The sequence below is a fragment of the Columba livia genome, chromosome 8 (genome assembly GCF_036013475.1).
Source record: "Columba livia isolate bColLiv1 breed racing homer chromosome 8, bColLiv1.pat.W.v2, whole genome shotgun sequence".
Classification (NCBI taxonomy): domain Eukaryota; kingdom Metazoa; phylum Chordata; class Aves; order Columbiformes; family Columbidae; genus Columba; species Columba livia.
The window spans coordinates 4,155,052-4,182,664 of NC_088609.1; the positions used below are offsets into that span (position 1 = coordinate 4,155,052).

At 46.7% G+C, this 27,613-nt stretch overlaps 1 protein-coding gene across 7 annotated transcripts in view; it reads right to left on the reverse strand.

Moving 5' to 3' along the window:
* RNF220 (ring finger protein 220) overlaps nt 1–27,613 on the reverse strand; it is a 225,050-nt gene that overhangs the window by 7,261 nt on the left and 190,176 nt on the right. For all 7 annotated transcript variants that reach the window (XM_065071565.1, XM_065071560.1, XM_065071562.1 and 4 more), the window contains 6 exons: nt 24,449–24,545; nt 23,344–23,430; nt 21,547–21,602; nt 19,761–19,839; nt 5,732–5,840; nt 4,539–4,613 (listed from right to left, as the gene is read on the reverse strand). In XM_065071565.1, coding sequence (XP_064927637.1) covers nt 4,539–4,613; nt 5,732–5,840; nt 19,761–19,839; nt 21,547–21,602; nt 23,344–23,430; nt 24,449–24,545 — 503 coding nt within the window. The remainder of the gene's footprint in view (nt 1–4,538; nt 4,614–5,731; nt 5,841–19,760; nt 19,840–21,546; nt 21,603–23,343; nt 23,431–24,448; nt 24,546–27,613) is intronic.

A 27,613-nucleotide genomic window follows, 5' to 3' on the forward strand; every position in this document is an offset into this window, starting at 1 on the left:
CAAGCAGAATAAGCCGCCAGGGTCAGAGAATAAAGAGACACACACACACAGAACAACTTTGCCTACACGGAGATACCGTCAAACCTGGGCTCAAACTTCCCTGTTTTATAGGAAGGAAAGCCAAGGCAGAGAGGTGACAGGAGGGACCCAAACCAAGAACCAGCTTCTCTCCAAGATCTAATTCTCAAACCAGATGAGAGCCCCTTTTCCTCACGCCTGCACACGAAGTGGCAACTCGGGAGAACTCGGGAGAACTCTGCCAACGCTGATCCCCAGAGCAGCAGCTGCTCACCACTGCAGTTGTGGGGAACCTCCAGGCAATGGGGTTAACGCAATGGGGAGAGCATCCTTTCCCACAGCACCTCCTCAGAGGGGGAGCTCACCACCACAGGCTGTTGGAGGCCAAAAGTGAAATATGGTAATGACACAACTGGACAACCTCATGGCAGATTGGAATATTACGAAGGACAAAGTTCAGCATCACAGTATCACAGTATGTTTGGGATTGGAATGGACCTCAAAAGATCATCTAGTCCAATCCCCCCGCTGGAGCAGGAACACCTAAGTGAGGTTGCACAGGAACATGTCCAGATGGGTTGGAATGTCTCCAGAGAAGGAGACTCCACAACCCCAATGGGCAGCCTGGGCCGGTGTCTGTCACCCTCACCGGGAAGAAGTTTTTTCTCAAATTTAAGCAGAACCTCTTGTGTTCCAGCTTGATCCCATTACCCCTTGTCCTATCATTGTTTGCCACCGAGAAGAGCCTGGCTCCATCCTCATGGCACTCACCCTTTATATATTTATAAACATTAATGAGGTTCCCCTTAGTCTCCTCTTCTCCAAACTAAAGAGCCCCAGCTCCCTCAGCCTTTCTTCACAAGGGAGGTGCTCCACTCCCTTAATCATCTTGGTTGCCCTACGCTGGACCCTCTCCAGCAGTTCCCTCCATGGAGCTGCTGACTCAGGAGGTTCCTATGTTGCTGGAAGCACCCAGAAGGATTGCCCTGTATCTGCACTGTTTCTTACCAAAATATTCCAGTCAGCATGGGATATACAGTATTATAGCCTAGAGAAAGTGACGCCACAGATATAAATGTGTCAACTGCAGAGCATACATATCTATCAATGGATTCCCTTGGAGCATTTTCTGTGATGAAGAAGGCTTTTTAAAAGTGATTTTTTTCCCTGCTCTTGCAATTGTCATTTTTAAATAAGACCAAGACAGGCAAGTACAAGCCTGGGGTCAGCAAATACACATAGGAAATGCTGGATCTGGCTGTACAGGTGATGGGGGACACTCAGCAAACTGCACCTGCTCAAATAAACCCGTCCTGTTTCAGCCCCTGCATTCCTGCACCCACCAACAGCTCCATCCACTGGCAACACACACCTGACTTGGCTTTTAACGTCATTTACTTTGTAAGGATGGATCCCAAGGTTTGGGAGATCACGGCACCGCAGCTCTGAGGGATGTCTAGAACTCATCGACCTATTTCCCCAGCAAGATCACCTCAATCTGAATTCCTGCTGATGGACACACATCAAACCTGCTCCCACAAACCTCCAAGAGTGGCGAAGGACCACCAGGGATGGTAAAGGACCATCTAAGCAAGCAGCTTCTGTTGGAGCTGAAGCACTGGCTAACTCAGTGAGCACCACGATCTCGGTTCTCTTAAACCATCTCCAGTGTCCCTTCTGTGACCCCAGTCTTTCCTTCACATTAGTTCAATACAGCGACAGCAGACAGAGGTGGAATCTGCTCCGGTGGATGTTTCATCCCCAGAACTTGGAGCTGGCTCAATGCCCTGGGCTCCAGTACAGCAATACCTAAGCCAGAGAGTCCAGCAGCCATTTGTAGAATTGGTGGTTAAAAATGTCTTCTCTCTCTTAGCAACAGAACAGTCATAGTTTGTAATTGCACATCAAGAGCCAAAAGTCCAAAAATTATATTTTCAGAAAGCCTGAGCACTTTAAAGATCCAAACCCCATCAGTGCCCTAGAAAACACTGAAGTCACAGGGTACTAGCAATGCTCAGATAATTGTAGCATATGCTAGAAAATGTCTAAACCTTAAACCTTTTAAGAAATACTTCACCTCCTCTGGTCCATAGGCAGACGTGAGCATCCAATTTCACCCCGTCTTCAACACCCTGCAGAGGTTTAGAACCGCACAGTTCCAGGGCCCTGCTCAATGCACGGTCCCCCCTCTCTCTCTCTCAGACTCTAATTCAATATTAGATCTGGGCTGAGCATACAAACCACAGACACACGGGAGAAAGGGGACTTCTCACCAGCAGGGATGGCAGATCTCCAGAACGTTCAAAAGGGGCCGGAAGCCCGACACAACGCACCCGCCCCAACTCCTGTTAACTCCAACAAATTGTTTATTGCACAACAGAAGAAAAATGTTGCCCCTCTCCCCAAGCCGAGTCTTTCCATGTGTGCTACACGCGCGGGCTCCCTCCTCCCGCCCCGCCGGGAGCCAGCTCCGGACCCGGGCAAGGCAACGGCGGCGATTATTACACACACTATCCCACAGCTCCTCGCTTGTTAAAAAAAAACAAGAGTCTCTTTTGTGCCCGAAATAAAAGGAGATACCTTAATTAGAACAATGCAGGTTGGTGAGCATTAAACACTGAGCCCAGCTGCTGTATGCCATTAAATTCATAAAAAAGGAGGGGGGAAGGAGGGCAGTCTTAACGAGATTACACACATTGACTTTGATCAAGACACAAAAGCACCAAGGCGTTCCAGGGTTTTTATTGCTGTCTTCGGGCTACATTTTAATGGTTACATTAGAAACATGCGAACGCAGGCTGGGAGATTTTTTTTGAGACGGGAGAGGGAGTGCAAGCATGCCTTGTGAAAAGGCCTGGTTTAATAAATTGGGGGCTGCAGGGAGAGGCTAGGACTGGGGAACACATGAGTAGCCATTTATTAATTGCTTCCCCTGTGCAAGTGCCAAGTCCTAACATGATGTCTTGCTGGACCACTCACACCCCGCCTGCCTGGTCGGCAGAAGAGCTGTGTGCCAGCACATGGCCAGCTCCATCCCCAGTTCCTCGTGGATATTGAGTGGGGAGAAGCGTCCCGCTCTGCAAGGGTAAACGCCAACCCCTGAGCACCCGGAGTGGGGTTTCCCACTTCTCACGAGCAGCCGTGACCGCTGTACATGAAACAAAGGGGCCTGACTGAAGTCAAACCAAGTTGCTGCTGAGCCTAAGAACAGTCTGAAATCGATGCCACAGGTTTACAAGACAACTTGAGGCTGCTGGGGAGAAGCCAAAGACTTCGGATTAAAAATAATGATAAAGAAATTAGTGTTTCATCCTCTGCCTGCAGCACCGCTGAAGGACAAAATTACTCTTCACTTAGCAAAGGTGGCAGAGCACACATTCATCCAAACACCTCACAGCTACGTACCCACATATGTGTCTTTTATAACACGCTGCTAAAATGTTTACAAAAGCTTGTATAACCTAAAGAGTGACGGGGTGTAGCTGAAGAGCTATAAAATACAGCCCAAGGGATAGTCAAGTTATTGAGTTGCTATTAGTACTCAAGCCCACAGGCACTTCACCGTCCTGGTAACTTTTCTTGGACAAGACTTTTAAAAGGCAGGATTTAAAGGAGCACGATTGGCTTCATCGTAATTCCAAGCACACAACGTGTTCAAGTAGATTTTGTAATGCCTTACAGGAACAGATTTTAGGAGTGGCATTCCCTTACATTTTTTGCAACCCAACACGGTATCATCTTGCTAACAGGAGAACTAGAAAGCACAACTGACTATTTTTCACTCCGCAAAGTGAGCAAAATGAAAGCTTGAAAATCAGCTGCACAGGGGACATTAAAGGCTGATTATAAAGCCCACAGTTTTAACAAAGGCAAGGAAAACAGTTCATTTAATAACACATTAAATTTTAACCCAATGTCCTTTAATACATGTATAAATTACTACTGCACTGGGTTCACCTATTCAATATTCAAGGTAGTCCCCAATCTTCCGAACAGAATGGCATACGCTTGAAAACTGCTCAGTGCTATTTCAAATAATCTGAAAAATATAGATTCATATTCATAAAAGCTCCTTTCCATATCATCTATCCTGGAGATGATTCCCTTTGCTTCAGGGCAATATTAGGTTTCTCAGAAGCCACTCATTCCATGAAAACTCAGGGGATTTGGCCTCCATTCTCACAGCTTTACCTCTCTGCATGGATGCCCCACAGGAAATTACTGTAAGGCAAGGTTGTCCCTGGCTCTTACACAAGCAACGTCTGTCCCCCCAGTAGCAGCAGAGCAAGCAAGGGACAACACTGCACTTGAGTCACTCAAATGAAACTCACTCAAGTCAATGTTGGAGTGGGGTGTTAAACAGCAAGGCTTGGGAAGTCTGCATGCACAACACTCAGATTGTTTAAAAGAAAGCAAAAAGCAAGTTTCCCCGTGGTGATTTAAATCAAGTATCCCAGAGGATACTTGTCTGTTAAGTCAAAAGTCTGTTAAGTCAAGAAGAAAGGAGCCAAGAGCCTCACCAGAGTCCGCAGCCAGCATTCTTCACAGTGCACGTGCCAGCACTGAATGGAAGTCAGGGGCATTGTGTAGGAGTCCTGAGGAGAAGAAGCACACAGGTTATTTCCACAGCAGGGATCTACGGATCGTTTGCTCCCAACCCCATCACAATGCCTTTCTTTGTAACACTGTCTTGTATTTTGTATTGCAAAAAATAAGTTTGTATAATATTTAAGTTTGTATTTTTGTAATGTTAGCGCAGTAGAGGCAGAAAGCCTCCTGCAGTCCATTTTTCTGGCTTCCCAGGGTTCCTGTTGGAAGCCCATAATCCACTCAAGTGGTGACCTGGCTCAGCACAGTTATCGCAAGAGCATCTGAAGTTGTTGTGGCCACCTGCCATTATCCTCATCAGAATGGTCACCGCATCATACAAAAACCAGTGAGAGGGTAAGATTAACCCTTATCACTACTCTTAGCTCTGCAGGAACAGCTTAACTACAGACCAAGAATGCTGCTGCTATTTCAGCAGACGTGCCTTCTCTTGAGTATTTTCTATCATTGCTAATAAACCTCTGGAAATCAGCAGCAAGCTGTCGGCCCTTCTGTGAGATGAGAGACGGGCACTGCACTCCCACACCTCCAAGCGGTGAGAGCATCGTGCATCAGCTGAAGTTGCAGAAGAAGCCTCTGCTAAGCAGAGTTTTCTCCTGCTATCAGTAGAATAAAAACCTAACCGGAGATGCAACACTTTGCAGGCTCAGACCATCAGAGGGAGCTGCTGCCCTTCCTTACGGAGGCCACAGCATCACCACTGAGCAAGCAGGACATCCACAACTTCTAAATGCTCAGGCAACATTCCTGTTCCCAAACCATACAGTGGGTCACAGAGTCTGCTCCTTCCTATGTACATAAATCCACAGATGCAAGAAGAGGATGCTGGTATCTGGGAGTTTTCTATAGGAAAGCAGAAAGTCTTCCAAAATTGGGGCTACCTTGCCTGATACAGTTGAACAGCTACAAATATCAGTGCAACGATGTAATGCATGCAGAAATTTCAACTGCTAAAAAACCTAGTAGGTTTCTGGAAGGCTAATTGGTGTATAGGGACAAAGAAGAGTTCCCCGACTCCAGCCCCAAAAGAAGAAAAGCTTCTCCCCTCCTCAGCAAAGACACCAAAGCATTTCTGATTCATTACCACAAGTGGAATGCTACTCACCATGCAAATGAGACATTTATAGCGGTCCCCACGGGAAAGCTGCCTTTCTAACTCACGGACACGAGCCTTTAATGCTTCAAATGTTGTCACTGCAGAGTCTTCTGTAATTCTGCAAAAGATGATGGAGAGTGAGCATCACTGAGCACACAAGATTGCTAAGACTTCAGGGAAAAAACGATCCCGCAACAGGTGCCACACGGGAAATGGCAGCATTTGAACTAAAACATCCAACTTGTGGCGAAGAGGAGTTCCTGAAAAGCCCAGCATTTAGTATCCTACTAAACACACCACGACAGAATACAACGGGGCTGGAGTCGCCAACTTAATACAGAGCAGGTTTCTGCAAGACACGGGCATTTAAATAACAGATTTGTTTGGTTTTTGCTTTCTCTCTCTTTCTTTATTTCCCTTAAGAGGTTCCTTAGGACCAACTGCTTCGGAAAAGGTTCTGTACGTTGCTCTAAAGCCAGCGAGATAACTTTCTGTGGGCAACAGGAGCTGTTCTTCCCCTTGGAGAATGGCCTTTGCTGGCCATTAACCTTGTGAAACACAAAAGCAGCTCATTACACAGGATCAACACAATGCTTTTACATTAAAGAAACCCTTGGCTTGTTGGCTTCTAATACTGAAAGCAAGGAGAAACCAAAAGCAACAGACACTGTGCCAAGAGGGTGGCTATAAAAGCAGCTTTACAATCTCTGCTTTCCCATTTCCTAGGGTCATTTTTGATGGGCAGCATTATCTCTTTTGTCACAGAGGCGCTGTGCTGAGGGCAGGCAAGTGTGTTTTCATGGTTCTGTGAGGCTCGTGAAACGAGCAACTTGCCAACCCAAAAGCAAGGGCAGACAGCAACGCTTCGCCAATGAGATGCAGGGAGCATTATAGACAAGGATATGTCACCCCAGCATGCTGCAAAATCCAATTTCTACACAGTGCAGACACAGGGAGGGGCCCTCAAGCATCCTCCGGAAAAGGTTTAGAGTATTGCATTAAGGCTTTCATTCTTGCAAAAAAAACCCCAAACAAGCCAGCAATTTTCATGTATGTCAGTGAATTTCAGGCCTGTCTAAGCAGACTCCAGCTCAGAACCTGAAGAGCACCTCGTCACCAGAAGCTGCATCAATCACAACATAACCCGCCGTGGCACCTACGTGTTCTACCTTTTTAGAGGACGATTTATCAACAGGTGGCTAAACCGTGGGCCTGGTGGAAATTACCACAAGCCATAAAGTGAGCTGCAATCTCAGCACTCCCGCTGCACGCACACACTCGCTCTTTTGTTCATTAGTCACTTGTCACCAGCACGCAGGGAGGGACTTGCGGTATCTCCCACGAGGTGATTCTGCTGCCTTTCCCCAAGGCTCCGGAAACAGAGCCAGTCAAAAAGATCTTGAGTGATTATGACACTTCAGAAGAAACTGGAGCTGCAGGAGCGCATATGGTTAAGTACCGGTGTTATAAAGCTCCTCCAACTTCACTCCTACCTTTGTGCAGATCAGACACTCTCTGCACGAGCTAACGGCGGAGAGACCTTCATCAGAGGGGATTCATTGCAAATGACAGTTACTAGGAAGTGGTAACAACTTTAAAACTGAAAAAAAAGGCAAAGAAATACACATGTCCCATGTTAGCTTAGTGGGTGAGGACTGCCTGGGGACAGGGACACTGTGGATTCAAGACTTGGCATCAATAAAGATTCTTTGGAGCAAAATGAAAGAGCTTCAGTAGGAGACGGTGCTCCCCACTGTGAAACACCCACTTGTTCCTACTCACTGGTATAAATTATTACCGTATCCCAGCTTGGGTTCTTACCCTCAAGGAAGAGTTGCTACTGTTTTCAAAGACAGTCTAGAAAGGTGTTAGTTTTGTCCAAGGAAGAAACAGAATTATTTATTTATAGCTTGAAGATTATTACGGGATGAGAAAATTGTTTCCCTTCCAGTCTGGCCCATCAAGGAGATGACGCTGGACCTTGACTTTCTGGAATCCGTTTCTCCTTCCTGCACACATAAGGGCACTGGAGGTGTAAAGGCAGCGAGTGTGGCTCCCGCCCAAAGCCAGTGGCAAGCAGAACCCCACCTCTTGCTAAATTCTTCCATTACTATCCATGGAGCTATCAGTCCTCCTCTGAAGGGCAAGCGACTCAGCAAGGAAAAGTGAAATCCTTGAGGAGATCCAAGCAAAGGCAGATTCATCCCCAGTCTCAGCCCAATAACAGTCAAGGCTTGAGAAGGAAAAATTTGCCACTACAACAAGCAGAGGAGATAGAAAATGGCTTGTTTATAGAAGTCTAAATGGCTGACCCCCATCGGCCAATTTCGGAAAGTCTCTGAGATAATCGCACCTGTCCAGTAATAAACGAATGAATCAGAAAAGGAGGCTGAATAGAGGTATAAGCAATAACGCTCAGAGGCTGCCTGATACAATGGCCAATCAATAGGAGGGCTGTAGATCAGGGTGCTAGTTAGCTGGAAAATTACCGCACCGCTGCGTGCGTCACGCTGTAGGGATCCTGGACAATCAATGTGGGAGGTATTGATTTAGTTATTATCACTTCATATGCTCCAGACATTGTTAAATATACATTTATTAACAAGACTGGGGTGCATTGGTAAGAGAGGGAGCTTTAGCCACTGCAGCATCTCCCAGCGCTGATCAAAGATCAGCTGAGACAGACTTTAAATTCCATGTTCTCCTCACCAGACGTGCTCTCAGGACAAACCCTGACACACGGTACAGTGCCAAGGACACAGCTTCTACCTCACATGAGAGCAATTTTGGCCACAAGTGAGTATTTTGCACTTGAGAGTTCAGGAAAGCCTCCCGGAACAGCAGCAACCAGGGACGTGGTGGCCAAGGGTCAACCCAAAGTGAGCGATAATTGCATGGTTGCTTCCGAAAAGCCGAAGGAAATGAAGTCAAGGGAAATAGGGAGAACATTAGTAAATAAAGGAAGCTGGAACTACCTCCAGGGATGGAATAAAGACGAGAGTCACTTCCCATGTGTCTGGCTCCCGTGGTGGCCAGCACACTTGGGACACATGCCATTCCATTTAGTGACATTTTACCGTCAACCTACTGCTTGTATCCTAAAGATAAGCATCACTTAGGAGCGACTCTTCCTGCAGCAGCAATCTTGGGAACTCCCTCAGGCTTCCCTCTTGCGTGCACACCCCGTGTGCGCTTGCCCGGACACAGCTGGAGCCGCCTGGGCCGTGTTTTCACAGGGAGCGCTGGGGTGGAGCGGGGGGTCGGAAAGCCAAACTCCACGGACACAGTGAGGCTGTGCAAGGCTGCCCTGCCAAGGGAGGCAGAGGGAATTACAGGGAAGAAGGAATTGGTTTCCATAGCCCTGCTCACCCTAGACCTCATGCTGGATAGTGAGGGGCTCTTTTAGCACTTTTGCACCTCAGCGCTTGGGTTTGATGTGTCTGGATACTAATTTATCAGCCTTCAGAGGGATCTGCTGAGCACACCACGAGCAATGCCTTGAGCTCCAGTGCTGGCGCTTCCCCGGCCACATGGGTATGAGCGGCCTCACCAACACTTGAATGGTCCCCCCAAAGAGGGCACATCAATGCTCTGCTCGCTGTGGACCTACATCACCCCAAACAGCAAAGCCTGAGCAAGAACGTTTATACAAGAGCAAAGGAGGGCTCCTCGTGGAGGACGGCGGGTCCTGTGCTTCTCTCTGGGCTTTGTGGTTAACTCGTCAACAACCGGGCAGTCACGGCTGAGGATGCTGGTACCAGGGTGCAGGTCCATGAGACCGGGCAGACAGCACGGGAGGGTTTTCAGCCCCGGTGCTTAACGCACGTTTTTCTACTGTTCATAGCGTTTTCCTCTGAGCACTGAAAATAGGAACAAACTTTCTATCCCTGAGCAAATCCTTGCTTTGTTCAGATAATAGGCTAGAGGAAAGGCAAAAAAATACCATGGAAGAGGAAAAAGGACCTATCTGTAGCTTTGAGCTGTTACTCCGGAGTCACCTCCTGGGAAATCTCCCCTGGGAAGCGGCTGCCCCCCTCTTTGCAAAAAAACTTTAACCCAAACACTGGTTATTTGTCAAACATTAGCATGCGTGTGATCTTTGTTTCTCCAAATTAAATCGAGCAATTCCTACCCGCTGTCCCAGTGGGCAATCACAAGCAATTCTGTTAATTAAATTATCTCTGATTCTGCAGCTCTGGAATCTCTCAATTGACTAAGTCTGTGCTTTATCATCAACAAAATACTGGACCAAAAAGGAAACAAAAAAAACCGCTGATGTCAAAGCGATTGGCTTCAGTTAACCCTTCCCAGCTGGATATTAAGGGCTGCTCGAGAAACTGTTGGAACAGAACAAGCCCAAGAGCGAGAGCCTCGTACCAGAGACACCAGTACCAGCTGTTCGCTTGTGTTTCTTTCCCATTGTACAGAAAAAAACAAAGCAGCACAGCATCACTGCATCCAGCATCCTGCCTGCTTGAGAGCCACGGGAAGATGCAAAGCGTTGGCTGCTGAAGAAGCAGAAAAACACGTCAAAGATCAGTGAGTCTCTGCGAATGCTCCACCCTCCCCTTTACCCAGATCTCACTTGATGTACCCCATTGTTGAGGAGTCTCCATAAAACATTTCCCTTCGGTTTATTTCAACTGGATATAAATTCTCCTTTCTTCATAAATGGCCACACTGTACACAGCATTCCATAAATCTTTACAATTCTGCTGTTTGTGTGTACCTTGTAAAAAACGCTTAGCACTGATTAAATGCACCACCAATAAAATTTCATGGGCTACTTTTAACACTTGATATTCTGACCTTCTCTCTTCCTCATACATTTATTTTTGGTTTTGTATGCCTGTAAACACCGAGTGGCAAAGGGGAAAACGTACAGTACCACTGACAAACCCAAGAGTGATGTCTTTATTTTTAAACAAAGCCTTTATCTTCCCTTGTCCGAGGCGGAGAACCCGATCCCAGCAGAACATACATGCCATTTCCCTGCAGCGGGGCACAGGTCAGGTCACCAGCAGCTTACATATCATAAATATTAGAAACAGACTGGTCGATGTTTTGAAGGCAGAATCAAGCTAAAGTAAGATTCCAGGAGCAGAGAAATTGCTCCTGGCTATACCCAACCATGGCCGCAAACGACAATCACCATAACCACTACCACGCTGAAGAGGAAGCCTCCTGCGGTCCTCGCTTTGTGGGATGCGAATCTTTAAGACTTGAGAAAACGATCCCAAAATCAGTGCACAATGATTTAATTGCGAGCCATCTCTCATAGCCAATTTACGTTTGGGTGAGAGGGCAACTTTTTCAGAGTAGAGATCGTGTTTTATTAGCCCGTAACGCGCTGTGTGTAGCCGCTGTGACACCGGCAGTGCTGTGGAGCGGCACAACACGACGGGGCTGTCTCGGCTCTCGTTGTCTCCAACACAACTCCCTTGCTATCCGAGTTTCAAACCCTCAAACCAACCCTAAGTCTTCTGGGACAAGAATTTCTTTTGTTTTCAACCTGGTGAAAGAATCCGCCTCCTCATTCAATTTAGCCAAGCATCACCTGCATCAAGGGCTATAGTTAATAATACTTTGGCAGACGAGCAGCACTGAAGTTAGTAGGAGATATACAGATACAAATGCCTTTTGTGCTCACTGGAGTGCAAGAATATAACATAAAGCTGAAAAAAAGCTTGCTACTAACAAGCAAAACACTTAAACTGATAAGTAAGATTTCAACCAGCAGCAGAAACTGCCCAGCAAAGCCGTGTCAAAACGCACCAAGTGAAGCTTAGACTCTCGGTCTGTGCGAACACCAGTGCTAAAAGCACATCAGTGCTAAAAACACGTCAGTGTTTTAGGAGCTGGCTTCCCCTTTATTTAGCTAAAAATCTCATTTATTGGGTTTATTTGTTTTTAGACTAACCTCCTTTAGAAAGGCTGACTTATAATCCTGTAAAACATTGTCACATGTATTGAGGAAATTGGCAAGGATGCTAATTTATTGTCCTCTAGGAAAAAAAAAAAAGCCCTCTTTCCTTGATTAATGTATGTTTTTGTATTGTAAGATATTAAAGAATGTTGCTTCACCTGTAATTATAGAGAATAGTTTATTTTGGCAAAGTGCCCTGGCTTCTGGTTGCCAAGTTATGAATAATGCAATGTTCCTCATTCTAATTTCCGTGTTCTAAGTTGTGAATTTGGAGCGGGGTGCATGCAAGGGCACACACACCCGACGCCGAGGCTCTCTCAGTCATGAGCGCCTCTATTTTATACTTGCTTGCACAACTTGTTAATACCAGCATCTGCTTGCCAAATTCAGAGTTTGCTGCTGACTAATTTCATCTTGATGCAAACCAAAAATGTTGTCTCTTTTTTTTTTTGCCCACAGAGGAATTATTTCTCTTACACTTGCATGCACCGTTGCAATAGCACTGAGGGGAGCTTACCGCTGCAAGAAAGCATTTTAAGCCGCATTTAGTAGGGACTTGGGTAGAGATTCCCCAAAGAATTTAATGACAGAAGAATTCATTATGCTTTCCTATCTCCTCCGCCTCCATAACACAGAACCCAACAATGTCTTTACAGAAGCGGGAAGTAAATTCAGGCACCGGCTCTTTCTCTCTCTCTTTTTTTTGGCCCATGTTTCGCTGGGACACATGTGCCCAGCCCCAATCAAAACAGAGACAGATGGCACCGCTGATCGTTCAGAATGGAAGGAGCCTCGGAGTCAGCGTGTTTAGATGCATTTGTAGGGCGACGCAGCATCCGCTTGCCACTGGGACTGATTTAAAAAGGCGGCGAGTGAATGTCTGAGCTTGCGCCAAAATTCTAAATGTGCCATTTGAGCAATTATGGTTCGACATGAAAGCTGGGAGAAAGAATGTGTGGGTCATTCTGATTTAGATTTAGAGACTATGTCCCCTGTACCAAAGAGAATATAAATGCAATCCCACTGCTTTACCGGAGGAGCAGCTTTGGCGATAAAGCAAAAAGCCACGCTACGGAAGAGTGTTTTGCTGCATCAAGGATTTGTTGAGGCAGCACTGAGTTAGAAAATTATTCTCTAAGCAAAGTTCCTAAATAGAAATAACTGCACATATAATGTGTTAATATCTCAGGCCACTTTTCAAATGTGTGGTGAGCCCAGTTGTATTCCTAACAGATCTGTGAAGGTGCATCATGGTCTCTACCTTAATACAAGCCGGGGTCACAAAAGGCAGGCAGTGTAAATGGAAAATGTAGCTCCTCTCTCTGCTGAGGCACACGGCTCAGAGGTTCCAACCTACCAAAACGTGCCTCCATCCACGAGTAAACACGTTTGGATTATGACCAAGCTCCACGTATAGCTGGGCAGGTATATTTTTCTACTGGAAGACTTATGGCAGCTGTAACGCGTCATCTTAACTGTGGCCTGAAGGTGGTCTGGGATTATTGGTAGCTTTGGTTGGATGAGCAGGGCACAAAATTATAAAATATCCCTGAAGTGAAAAAGGAATAGCAAATTCCTAGGGTTGAAAGGTGTTCAGAAGATTGGACACGCAGCTGAGTCTTGCGGCCAGCCTCTGTGCACAATGAAATGCCTTCTACTCCCATGGCGCGCATCCAAACAGCCGAAATAAACAGGAAATATCTATGTTACTACAGCAGCATTTGGATTCATCTGCAGCCTTTTAAGGGCTTTACCATGGAGGTGATCTGCTTTCCAGATCTCCCATTCATGACCGCTGATTGGAGGCACCCAAGGGCAGCAGGATAACGCATCCTCCAGACAGCTTCCTACAACTGCTGCTGCGCCCTACAACTTTTACAGAGTCGCTGTTTCCTTTACGGGGAAAGAAAGGATCAGAATTAGCATCATTTAAGGTAATCATGCCTTCAAAAAGAAACATGAGGCTATTAAAGGAGGCCACGGCACATTTGTATCACATAACCAACTGTGGCCCCAGAGCTGGAAGAGGAAACCAGCAATGCCGAGGTCATGAGCCGGCTATCCAAGGGAAAAGCGGGAACGCTTATGCAACTGAGTGGGGAACAGCAGCTTCTTGAGGATGGGAACCACCAAGAAGGAAGAAAGGAGAAGTTAATGGAGAAATAGGATGAAGGGCTTGCAGTGGTGGAGAGCAAATAAGGTTAGGACCAGCATCGTTGCTGAAGTGAGGGCAAAAAATCAACATGGATATTAAGCCACATTAATTACATTACTTGCTATTGCACCACTGCTGTAAAGGCAGCACTGGGTTCTGTGTCACAGAGGCAGAGGAGATATGAGAGCAAAACAAATCCTTCTGTCATTAAGTTCTTTGGGAAATCTTTACCAAGCTCCAACCAGACGTGGCTTAAAACTCCTCCTTGCAGAAGGAAGCTCCCGTCAGCGGTATTGCAGAAATAATGACAGACTCTACAGTTGTCTCAGGCACAAGTTAATGAGAAGTAGTACCAACTGGGTCTTCTTTTTGATAATACTTCATATTTATACTTACTAACTACAGCCTAAGAAATGCATAAACTACCAAGAGCTGTAATTACAATAATCCTGTTGTCACAGAGCAGCTGGCACAGCACAAACACTTGGTGAGTCCTGCCACAGATGTCAAAAAGTACCAAAGGAAGCAGTAGCCCCTTCCCAGCAGCGTGTGCAGCCAGGGCTGCCCTTCCACCGACACACGACAGCAGCCGATGGGGCACAACATGAGCCCTCTTCTGCTCTTCAAAGGCACATTTCCACCCAAGCAGGGAACGCAGCCTATGTAAAAATAATTGTTACTTTTCTCTTTAGAGTATCTGGGCACCGTAACCAACATTTCCTATTAAAAAAAAATATATATATAAATCAGTCCCTGCCTCTTAATTCTTGCAGCATGGGTAAGGATGTGAATAAACAGTCACATCCTCAAAATACTTTCAGAAGGAACACAGCAGGATCTACAATGCTCCACCAGAGACATTGTTAAACACAACAGGCTAATTTCAGGGACGAGTCCTCACTCTGACAAGCCGCTCACAAATCTAAGGGCAGAATTCGTCTGCTAGAAGGCAGCTATTGGTGTTTTACAAGCTAAAGTTTCTTTTACCTATGGAATAACTCCAATATTTCACAGGGAATCATCATCCATCTAACTGAAGTACCCTCTAACGGACCATCAGCCTCATATCCCCTTTGAAATAGCACAGCTGAGCACTTGCTGGGCCACGATTTATTTTTTACCTTCTAAGACATCTTGCTAACTCTATAGCTCAATAGTGACAGTCGAATTTCACACTGCGATAGCCCCCCATCGATTTTTCACTCCCAGGAAGCAACTCTACAAATTAAAGTTAACAGCATTTCTGAAACTAAGAAAAAAAAAAAGAAAAGAAAAAAAAAGGAAAGAAAAGAAGGGGCAGGCGAAGAGACACAAAGGGTAAGATGCCTAAACTGTGCCCCTAACACAGGAATAAAAGTCCTTCCTGAGGTTTTCACCAGTTACGGGACAGGGATGCTAATGCCCCTGAAACTGGCAGCCACGTCAGCTCTAAAACATCACAGGTTCAACAGACAAAAGAGTCCCTTCCCATATGAAGATGTCAAATATATATCCATAGAAAACTGCCCCAAGGCATGAGAATTAGACCAAACCTCTGGACACAGCTGCAGGGATTCCGTCTCCCGCGGGTCTGAGCCTGTACAGCCCGCCCGCCTCGCCGAGCTGCGTTAACGGCCAGCCTGGGATGAACCACGACGCTGATACGATTTCAGCTGGCGCGGTGATAATAACGTCTGAGACCATCGCTGGCACGCGCGATTTCTACGGTACAGTTGCAAGGGGGAGCAGAATAAAGAACCGCAGCCCAGCAGGCTGCTCTGCGCCGCCACAACGCGGAGGATGAAGCCAAAGTCTCACGTCATGAAGAAATGGAGCCACTATCCATGTACCCTTCCAACATCGAACTACGACACATATACCAAGCACATATTACATACTACTGAATTACTGAAAGGAAGGACTAAAACCTAATAAAGACAAGAGATCTGGACACAAGCAGCATTCAGCCCAGAAGCACTTTCTCAGCCTGGCTTTGACAATCCCACACTTCAGTTCAGCTTCCTTCTCAAGTTTTCACGGGCTGATCTAGGACCGGACCCACCAGGCACATCATACTCCCTTGGCAGAGCACAAAGGGTTAGTTCATTTATGACTCAAGATAATTTTTTAATTCTGTCTTTGCGATACGACATTCGCATCTCCCACCAAAGCCTGTTAATGATGTGACGCCCTGGAGAAGGGCTGGGGAGCGCTTATCCTCTGGTGTGAATTCACAACAGCTTCTGCTTCCCTCCGACACACCAGCTTAAGTGTGGCTCCTTCCCTTTCAGGCCTCTGCTAATCCTCTGGCTTCACACACGCTCTGCTCCTGTCTTGACCTGTCTGCCCGGGAGGAGGGTCCCTGCGACAGACACCGAGACCCCCCCGGCCGCTCTCATACACTTGACTGTGCACAAGGACCCCAACCTAAACTTTATTTCATTTTAACTGATGCTCCCTCCTGTGCTACCGCGCCAGAGCCCCTCTGGAGCTGATGCTTTCGGAACAACTGGATTGGAAAGAGGTGAGGTGGGAGGGAAGGGGAGGAAAGAGGAGAAAAATAAGACAAATACAATTGCTTTTTGTCTCTAAAACCCTCTTTTTAACCCAACAAGCATCTCATCCAATGAAGCATGATGAGCATGAAGTGTTATATAAAGAAGATAATTATAAAGGGATTTAATGCTTGGCAGGCTTGTATCGCAAGGTTTATAGCAGAGGTAGCGTACTCACTTGTCCGGGTTTGCTATTATGCGGGCAGCGCGGCAGGGGCCAAGCGGAATCAGAAACGAGATTTGTTTTACGAAAAAAAAGAGCACAGCCCCCTTCCCACCGAGGATGGCAGCTCCGGTCCCACCTCCTTCCACTTCTGTCCCATCCCTGATTAATGATGTTGTCTGCCTGATTTATGACCCACCCCAACAGATTAGAGTTTCCCTCTTCAACCTCCCCCCGCCTTTCGCCCCCCCAAAAGGCGCAGCCACACTCCGCTGGAAATATTAGAGAATTATTAAATAAACATTCATACGTCATGTCTCTTCCCATACTGAGCTCATCGTAGTCAACGCTCAGCGGCTGGGTCCTGTTTGCTTTGGGGCTGACACCAAACAGCTGGAGTGATTCATGGAGAGGCTGGCTACAATGCTCTGTGCCATATATCATGCTCGCAGCGCTCCCTGCCCCGGCGGAGATAAACTGATCAACCACAACGGGCTGGAATGAATTTATGACAACACAAAATTGAGGAAAACAAATGGGAGGTGACCCAGTGGGCCACTAACCCAGACTCTCTCGCTGGCCTGCAATCTAGTCTGGTGGCAGAAAGCAAAATTGAACATTGGCACTCTGAATTAAGATGCTGGCTTTTAACCCCGGGGAACCTCAGTTTCAAAATGGCACCAGACCCTCGCAGGCAGCATCTTGGGAGGGAGCGGGGAGGAAGACTTTTTGCGGAGAAGACGCTTTCTGACATTTTCTGTGTGTGACGGTGCTTTGGCTGAGAGCACCACGTTGACAGAGGAGTTGGGGAAGATGCCTGGGCAATCACGGACCGGCTGCTCTCTCCAAGCAAAGCTGCACCTGGAGTCAAGGTAAAGCAGCATCCGCTGGTTGAGCTCTGCTTTCGTGATGGCTGGGGTGTCCAGCAGCTCAGCCAGTGCAACGCTCCTTCACCTCTCCTCATGAGCCCCCAGCACCCCAGGGTGACACCTCGTTTGTTGAGATTAGACAAGCTCAGCAGGGCTGAGACACCCGCAGTGCTGGGAAGGGGAGGTGGGACCAGCACCATGTCTCTCATTACCTGTGGCTCCCATTTGAAGTTCCAACACAGCATAAGGAGCTGGCGACAAACACAGACTCACCCCAAAGCCCACCCAGTCATTCTACACGCAAGAGACTCTTCCACAAAACCCTACGTTAGATTAAATTAACCCCCTCAAGCAAACACCTTCAGCTGTGTGCCAAAAAGTGGACTGCTTGCTGTACTGTATTAACGGATTAAAAAACAAACAAAATCACACCGCTCCCCTTGCCTAGGCTTATTTTTGGACAAGGGGAGAGTGAAGGAACGTCATTCTTAGGAGAGAAGGATCAATACGCGGATCACTGCTAACTCTATTAGCTGCTGCTCTAAACGGAGAGCGCGGCTGACACAGGTGGTAAGCCATGTGCTTCTGGACACTTGAAAAAATGCTAATCAGACGCTACACAGGGTTTAACATGTCAATCAATAGCGCTCAGATTTAAAGGTAAAAATTAAAGTTACAAACAATGGAATAAAGTGATGCTGCCAAAAACTTCCTATAAGCGCCGCCCAAACCAAGAAAAATGAAACCAATTTAGCTTCAGATTAAGAAACAGGAACTAGAGATGAATCAATTTAGCCTGTTGGGCTGGGTCGCCATATATCATGGCTCAGCGGTGGAGTGGGAAGCAGCCAGACAGTGTGAAACCCTTCCCCCTCCTTTCCTGTAGGCTTCTAGCTCTGATCCCTGTTATCAATTAATTTAACAGAATCCCTCTACACAGACAAGCACACAGAGCATTCAGACTCCTTAAATGGCAGGACAGAAACTATTTATCACACACAAATCTCAAACGAAAGGAGATGAAAAAAAAAAAAGCAGCAAGGAATTCTCCACTTGAAACCATCTTGCTTTCTGAACCTTGGTGAAATAAAGCACCTGAAATAAAAAACTCTCCCTGCTACTTTCAAAAAATCAGCATTATTGGAAAGACTCAGCAAGACACTTAAGGCTTTTCCCATAATTTCTATCAGGTTTTGCTGACTTTTCATGCCTTTTGTAGAACGGAAGTTTAAGCGCAGCAGAGCAAGGTGTGTGTGCGTATACACGCACATGCACACACACACATGCATGCTCCCCCCACTTCATAGCGGCGTTAGCACAAGCGTTGTTTGGAAAGGATTCTGGGATCCTTCAAAAGGTGCTACCTAAAGCCTCTTTGATCAGATTATTAAAAGCTATGTCAATTTTATCACTTGAGCTCAAGTGTTCTGGAAAATGTCAAATCCTTTCAGCTCCTGCAGTTTAAAGATTTTCAATAGGAGTGGATCTGGGAGGGCGAGGGCTGCTTGGCTGACAGGCAGGAGGCCCAAAGGGAAACCAAGCAGTGGCTGAGACGGAGGCTGACAGATTAGGGCAGAAGGGACGAGTCCTTGCTACCAAGACAGCATGTAACAGTTGGCTCACTCTAAGGACAAAGCTGCTCCTGCACTGCTGTGCGAGCTCCCAAACTCAGTGGTCCTTGGTCAAATTCTGCTCACTGAGAAGCACCGAACAGCAGCCAGCCCACGTTTGGGACAGGCCAATGAAAAGCCTTGTAAAAAGGAAAGTACCGAGACTGCAGATCGGGGTTAAAGTTTCCTCTGCAGTCACGAGTTTCCTCAGTTAACCCTGACTGCAAACATACGCTTTGCCAGCCAGTCCAATCTGTCAGGAGATCCAAAAATGTGCCTGGGACACCACCTCTCAGGTCAGGACCAGGGGCAGGAAGAGAACAAACTACACTAAAAATAACTTTCCATAAAGTCAGCTTAACGCTACCACCAGATTTTTTCTCCATCCCCAACTATCAATGGACCTAATTCCCAAAATGTAAGTTCCATCTGTTTAAAACCTAGAATACGGTGGAAAGTATAGATATATTTACTTATGTATTTTAAAATAAGGTAATTTGGAGTGGAGAGGCCACTTGGAAGATGCTCTTAGTTCCTTGTCACTGAGTACCTGCCCATACAGATACCTGCGGGAGAACTCCGCACAGGCCCTCTGTGGACACAGCGAGTCAGGACATCATTAGGTCCAAGCCCAGGCTTCACGCTGGAGCACGGCTTCCTTTCTTAGTGGTAAAAGCTTCAAATATGCCTACCCTAAGACTAACACTGCTCCTGGGAAGGCCAGACGGGACACTACGGTTCCAAAAACAAGGAAAACAAAAGCTATCCACTTAACACTCACTTTTCAATGTCACTGTTCTTGCAGGTCTTCTGCATGGTCTCCTGTTTACTGCTTTCACCGTTACTTGTTGAGGGCATTTCTGTTGAGGGAAGAACGAATTAGTAAGAGAACATTTGATCGCTGCAATGAAATCGTCTGAGCGAGTTACAGTTAGTGAAGCAGAGGACCATGATGAGTCATTTTCATGTCATTTCTCGGAAAGAGAGAAAAGGGATCAATGCTATTAATACATGTCCCTGTCTGGCAGGGAGGCCCTCTCTCTGTACAGCACGCTTCTATTATTTGGGGCTAAAGATACTGACTGACCCTTGCAGATGTTCCCGTTGTTCAATTCAGAAAGGTTTGATGCAGCTGCCTTGCCATAGTGCACTTCTAGAAAGGCGGATCTGGAGCAAACCCACTGAGCCCAGACCCTGCTCTCAGTTTCTCCCTTTTTCTGAGACCTCTCAGGCACAGACAGGGAGAAAAATATAAGGCAGTAACTAGGTACGACAGAACAGTCTGCTCACAGCTCTCCCATGGCTCCTCTCGGCACTGGAGGGGATGTGAGGTACCAGTCAGAGATGAGCCAGATAACTGTCCTAGGGCCACTCCTGGGCTGTAGGTTCAGCATCACGGCTCAGGTATGAATAAAACTGCTCACAGCAAGTGCCACCAGGGCTGCTCCCTTGTCCCCTCTGTGGCTGTAGGTACTGAACCTGAACGCACCTACAAGCAAGCGCTCTGACATCACAGGAAATAAATGTGATTGCCTATCCCACAGAAGAAAACGCATGCGATAGATATCCTATGTTCTCCATTTAATCATCATGCCCTTGGCAAAACTGGTTCTGCCCACCCCCCCTCCCACTGGAAGGGAGTAATGTCTTGTAGGTGCTTTCAAATGCCCAAAGCATTACAGTAACAGAACAGGGAACAAAATCATTGGGACACATCTCTTCAGGTCGCTGAGCTTCAGTTCCCTTCCTAAGGGAGCTGCGGCAGCACTGCCCAGCTATGGAAACGGATTTGGCATGTACAGCTGGAAAGCGTCAGGTTCTATTATTCTCATATTTCCACTAGGTTGTTGCTTACACTTCCAGTGCTGCTGGCATTAAATAAAAACAACAGCAGTCGAATGGGTTTAACAGCCCCCAACCCCCATTATTGCTATGAGCTTTCAAATAATGGATGAAAAGGTGTGATTTCACATTCACTTGTTTGCTCTAGAGTCTCAGCTGCAGGTCATGAAGTAGGACAGATCCTAGAGTTCCCATTCAAAAGGTGCAGGTTTCAGAGCTGCAGGACTTTCTTGCCATACAGAGGCCAACAAGGATAAGACCTACCCAGCAGACCATGGTAAAAGTCTCTAGCACACCCTTTTAAAGAAGGGAAAATCTTATCGGCTGGGGGGAAAACAAAACCCAAAGGCAAGAGGTGCCTAGGTAGTTTAAACCACCAGCAGGTGAAACCCACCATTGCATAGTCAAGCTCTGATGGCTCCCTCTGTGATACAGCACTTTGTCTTTTAGTGGCATGACAGCAAGTCAATCCAACCCCTCTCTCTTCTCACCATACCAGTTAAGGTTGCATTTTTGGAAACTCCCCCAGATACCACTGACTACAGTGAACTGTGCTGTAAAGTTTCAAAAGATAGTGCGATACTATGTGCATGTGTATCTGCTGGTACTGTGCAAGAGCACTTGTAACAATCATTTGCCTCATTACTGGCAATTAGAAAATATGGAATCTATCTATCTGCCCTCCTGTCGCAAACAAATTAATAATTTACATGTTTGACACTCACCATCACTTGCCCATTTGGAAAACTCCGGTGTTATTCGAGTGCTGGGTGTGCCACCACTAGAAGAGAAGAAAGCAGAATGCTAAAGGTTGAATGTGGAAAGTTTTGCTGCTCAGCAGAAGCTCTTCCTCCCACCAATCCACCCACCGCCTCTTTCTCAATAATTCTATACATCAGTCTAGGCACCAAATGTGAGCAGTTGGCGGGCTGCAGGAGGTGATTTTGAGCCAGTCCACATCTGCACCAGTGTTCTGCCAATCTGCTCTTCCAGCTGTGAGCTCTGCTGGATCACATGGCGGCTGCGGTACCGAGTGAAGGTTTGGGATTCAAACAGCACCTGTGACCTAAGGCTCATTTTGGAATACACAATTTCAAAGACTGAAACCTTGCTGGTGAACAGAAATCCTCTCTGTTGCAACAGCTTCTGCTTTTAAGAGTAACTTTACACCTTCCTAAGCCCCATCTTTTCCATCTTCCCATTTGAAGAACAGCAGCATTGAAATACAGACAACCCCTAACCTTGTCCATTCACTTGCAAGCCAGTAACAGAGCCTGTGAGAGAAAGGAACCTTCTGAGCAGGCTGCACACCTCTGACTGTAGAACATTTTAGCTCTAGGTGTTAAGACAGTTGCACTGAAAAGGTAACGCAAGCTCACAGCATCAGCTACCCTACTGCATTTCTACAGCAACTTGCCAGAATTTCAGAGTGCTTTTACAAGCAACATCACCTCTCCTGTTTTAGAGATGGGTAAACTAGTCTAGGAGACAGGCAAGGACCTCACCCAAAAAGCAAAACAGTGTGTTAGGTGCAGCCACATGAAGGAACTGGGTCTCCTGGCCTCAGGTCCTCAGTTGTCTCACCAAGCACCAAGTGGACACAGCCACTGATAAAGGAGATCCTGATATCTTCCTGTTACAGCACTGCTCTCCTGGCTGTGAAGGAGCTTCAGCATCTTTGAGGCCTTGCCTATGGACTAGCACGGTTAGCAAAACACTGAACAGACCAATGGTTTGGATCCAGTGTGGCAAATGCCACTTTTCTATGGAGTGGAACCTAATTTTGAACTAGTGTTTGTGACAGGCTAAGCAGTAAGAAAACTTCATTTCACTGCTCTATCAATCATTTCAACCTTGACCTCACAGGATCACCCAGTGAAAGAGATAGAGGGGTAATTTAAGCCCTGTTTTATGCAGGGCAGAGGGCTTAGAAAGCAATCCTAGTTTCCTGTTAAGACTCATTTTATTTGCCTGAAATGCTTCCCCAAGTGCCCTGAACGCTGTCTGCCTGCATTCTCCACATATGCATGTGGGCAGAGCACGCATCCTGCCCTGACCTGTGCCAGCCCCAGAGCCAAAGGCAGAAGGATTAGTTTGTGTACCCCACAACATGTAACGGCATGCAATGAAATCACATCGCAGGTGTCAGAATCCTAGTGTGCTGAGCAAGATTTGGATGGCATCATGTTATACTGCTATTAAGAGGCCGCGTTTCATCATGAAGCAAGATGATGCAAAAGGCCTTAGTATAGCACAGTTTCCCCATCACCAGAATTCACCTTCTGTCCAGCGCTGTTCAGGGAAAGGACGGCACTGGCTGGGCGGTGGGGCGGTGAGGGGAAGGAGAGCGCGCAGGGAGGTTTTATGAGGCTGGACGGGTAGAAATGGAGACCCACCCATCACACTCCACTTCTTTGTAAGTCTCTCTCATTGTGACCCTTGCGCTGAAGTGAACAGGTGTCTTCCACAAATTGAGATTCCCCAGAAGTAATGAAAGCAAATTAGAAAGGCACAGTACTTACTTTAAAACAGCACCTCGGAGCGCCTCCCTCTCTTTGGCTTCACCTGGCTCTTCCCCAGTGCAAGGGATAACGTCTGCCTCTGTGTACCTGAGCACATGGGGTTAAGGAACGTACAGCCTTGCTGCAGACAGTGGAAAGGCTTTTGAGATGGCTGAGACACTATCTGGGATACAGAACAAATTCATTCTACCTGGAAACACCTCAAAAGAGGGGCTGGTATCCATGGAGGGCCTCACTTTTAAATCCTGGACTTGAGTTTTGTTTTAGATGGAAAGAAACAGAAAAGTCTTCTGATAGCAACATGATGCCACAGCCTCTTCGAAGGGGAAAACCAGCTCCTCAAGCTCTGCAAGCCTTACCTGCACAATTCTGCTGTTTCTGTTTGAAGTACAGAGATCTTTTTCCAACTAACGGCTGGGCTTTCAGTCTTAAAGGCTGGTACAGATTTCAATAAAATCTAATTCTATAGGTCTCTATTCCCCCCCATTGCACCCAAGTCAATGTCTGCCTAATACCCCGGCAGGAATTCCTCCCTGACAGCTGCACAGCTGCTGCGGGGCAGCAGTCTGCCCACAGCTGTGTCCAAAGAGCCTCGCTCCCAGCCCCAGATGTTCTCAACAACTGCCCTAAACGATAGTTCTACCCATTAACTGTCTAATGAAAGGAAAAACATTCAGTCTCTCAGAGTGGCAGGTGGATAATGCTTGAAATGTTTGCTGCCTGAAAACAAAGGAGTGTCTTGCAGAAAATAAACTCAATTCCTACCCATGAAACAGGAAAAGCCATCCATATGGAAGAAACCTGGATGGAGACAGGAGATTGCTTTGGAAACAGAGTAAATAAACACTAACTTTGCTCTCCTGCAATGTCTCCTACAGACTTCACCCATCAGGTCTGAAGTAGTGCTGCATCAACAGAAGGTTCTCAAAGGCAGCAACTGAAAATCCCTCCTAGTTCACGTAACATGGGAACTGGTGAAACGGTGCCATTTCCAGTAGGGCTGGACACAGATTATCCACCACCGCCCAGGACAGCGCTATAAGAAAGCCAGCTGAAGATGTAACTCCAACGCTCCCTCTCAGTCACAGCCTTTCAAAAACGATACTGTGGTTTCCCGTATTCGAGTGTGTCGTCCCCATCCACATCCAGGTCAGCGTCACTGTCTGGATTCTCCTTGCCGCTGCACATGATAAACCCAGAACCTGGAAGAAAATAAAACATGTGGATAAGTGTCTGAATAGGAGACAAAGCGGTGGAGATTTCTAAAGGATGGTGGGACAGCACCAGTCTACAGGCTGTTCTTTACTCTTAACAGCCTCATAAAAGGTACCATCTCTAAAGACTACACAAGGGCAATTTTCTGCAGACTGCACAGGAAACACTCACACAAATGGATGCTGGATTTTATGCTCTGAAATGCCCCTCAACACTAAAAATGAAACATTCTTGAACTTTTGCTCTCCACACCAGTTATTTGAAACTTGAAAGCACTGCAAGCGTCTCTCAAAGACAGCAAAAAAACCTGAGGCAAAATAGAGAGGACTAATTTTTCACAAAAGTGGTTAACACCTTTAAACTACATTAGTAGCAGGCAAGGGAAGGCCCCGGGAACATTCTGAATTAGTCCTTACTTCAGGAACACAGGGCAGGCAAAGGCTGAAATACAATTAGAAATGTCCTTTGTTTTTTCCCTAAATGCATTTAGTCATGGCTTAGCTTTTTACAATACAAAACGTGCAAGAAAAGCAAACCTCTTTCTAGGAAAAGGTGAGGCTCCACAGTCACTAATAGCCATAGGCAAGCATTACTTCTCTAAGCAAACTCCAGTACAAGCCGACAAGAGTCATGTGCTTCCAACAAAGGTGGATCAGGCACAAGCCCAGTCCCAGTTCCAGCAGGAAGAGACAGTGAACAGTTACAGCCGAGACTGAACCACTTTCTAATAATACATACATTTATTTTGGTTCTTAAGCATTTTGTTGACTGTGTTACTGCTGAACGTAACCAAATCTGCATGCAGGCAAAGATGAACCTTAACATGGTATTTGCTGCCTAAGATTTATTACCGGAAACTAGGGAAGACATATACCCTTTACGTGATCTAACACTGGACACGCTCTCTCCCACAAGACTGGAAATTAAGCAAAGATCTCTTGAATCTTAGGGTGGTGCAAGATCGGTTGTGTTCAATTCTGCAGCAGATCTAAGCTGTTTGGAGACACAGGCCACATAGATACAAATCAGCTCACTCTGGCTGCCTCCAGTAGGTGTTTTCACTTGGCATCATCCCACTCTCCAGACAGCAGACATGGACACCTGGCTCACCGAGGGTACCTGCTGCTGCAGCCCAACGGACCTCGCACATCCAGGTGGCTGGTGACCAAAGCGGCCACACCAGGGAGCGCATCCCACTGGCAAACACTGAACGAGTCAGGCAGAGGTAGTCTTGACTTTGCACAAATGCCCCCAAAGTGGGACATTTCCGCACTGTGAACGCAGTTCTACGCGCAGAGGATGAGTTAAAATTAATGTAGAAGCAGTGAATAGGAGGTGCACGTCTGAAGAACAAGGACATTCCCAAGCGTGAGGGTAGCCCTTTAGTGCTGCAGATGCCTCAGTCTGCTCATCCCACTGGGCTCTCACAAGCTTGTGCTGTCAGCAGCAAACTTGCCCTTTCCCAGACCAGAGGAGTGAGCTGTATTTCTACCACTCTGCATCCATGCAGAGACCGGGGCAAGGTGGTCTCATTTCCAAGGACACCATGCAGACACAGTTCTTTACTGTCGCTCTCTAGAAACCGATGGTCTCGCTGATTCATTAAACCCCTAATAAAATTTGTTTATATGGATTTGATATTTCTCTTCCCTGAATATAAAGAAGGTCCTTAACGAGTGATAACCGTAGCATGACAACGATTTTAAGACTAACCTTTCCCTACAAGCGTAAACTACCTTTTACTTCAAAGTAATTGCCAGCCTTAATTTTCAGCAGAGGTAACAAAACCAGCATCGACAATGCAGCACGCACCGCCCGCAGCAGGTACCGCAGGAGCCCTCCTTGCTCGTGGGTCAGCTCTGGGGTGTCACCGGGGCGGCCCTCTTCCAGCAGACCCCTTAAAAAGTGTCCCACGTACTGGCTGTACACATGTCACGAGCTGCCTTCTCTTGCTGCAATGGCTCCCCTAGTAAATCTTGAAACCTTCAGTTCATCACAACGTTTGGGAGAAGATTTAGAGGAGTAAGAGAGACCTGTCAAAGAAGCTGGATAGTCTTTCAAAGCTGCCTTAGAAGTCACAGCGGGCAACAGGGCGGGTAATTTACAAGTTTGGCATTTAACCTGCAGTAACACCATCCCCTGCACCTGGCATTGCTTTAGCCCATCACTTCTCAAAGGCCATAAACTTTGGACACACAGGTCTTCATTTTTCTTGTAGCTGCGGGAAACACAAATCATGCAAAGCTGGAACTATGACTTGGGCAGTCCCAGAGGTGATGTGAATGTTAGCCAGACAATGAATACTGGGAGCTAGTGCCTGGGGGGGGGGGGCTGAAAGTGTCCGAAAGAGTCAATGCAAGTGGGACTGCTCCATGCATCCCTCTCTCTGCAGGGATGCCAAGCACACAGCAAACATGCACCTTTCCATCAATTTTGTTTCCAGGTTTATGGTTAGAGCTTAAGGAAAGAAGATCTGCTTACTGTGATACAATTTACAAATATTAAGTCACCTTGACTTCAGAATCCTGCTGTCCTTGCTCTCAAAACCTTTGTACTTAAGAAAATCCCTTGTAAGTCTGTAAGGAAAATACTCCGCAGATGTTTTGCTGAATCGAGCTCTATAACAGGAACCAGTGCATTCCCAACAGAGTACTATCCCCCTACACAGGGAGGGTACAGAGGAAGCGTTCGGACATTGTGTATTAGGATGATGGATACACACTGGGATGATCTGATACAGCATGTCAGTCAGAGGGGAGGGCACAGCAGAGAGGTTCATAGGTTAAGATGAGGGGCAGGAGAAGGGCAAATGTTCTTTTCTGATCAAACAAGGACTCCCAGGCCAGGGCCTAAAGGACACTGTAATAAGGTGATCCAGCTCTCAGATTTTCACCAAATATGGATTTCAGTGGGTTTTTCTTGTTTGTTTTTGGAACATGACCAAGTGCAATCCATTGCAAAATGGTAAAAAAATAGGAGGATTCAGAAACTGTATGCTGAAGTAACCTCCGTGTACCCAGGAAAGATGCTGAATATAAGCTGCGCTATCAGTTTT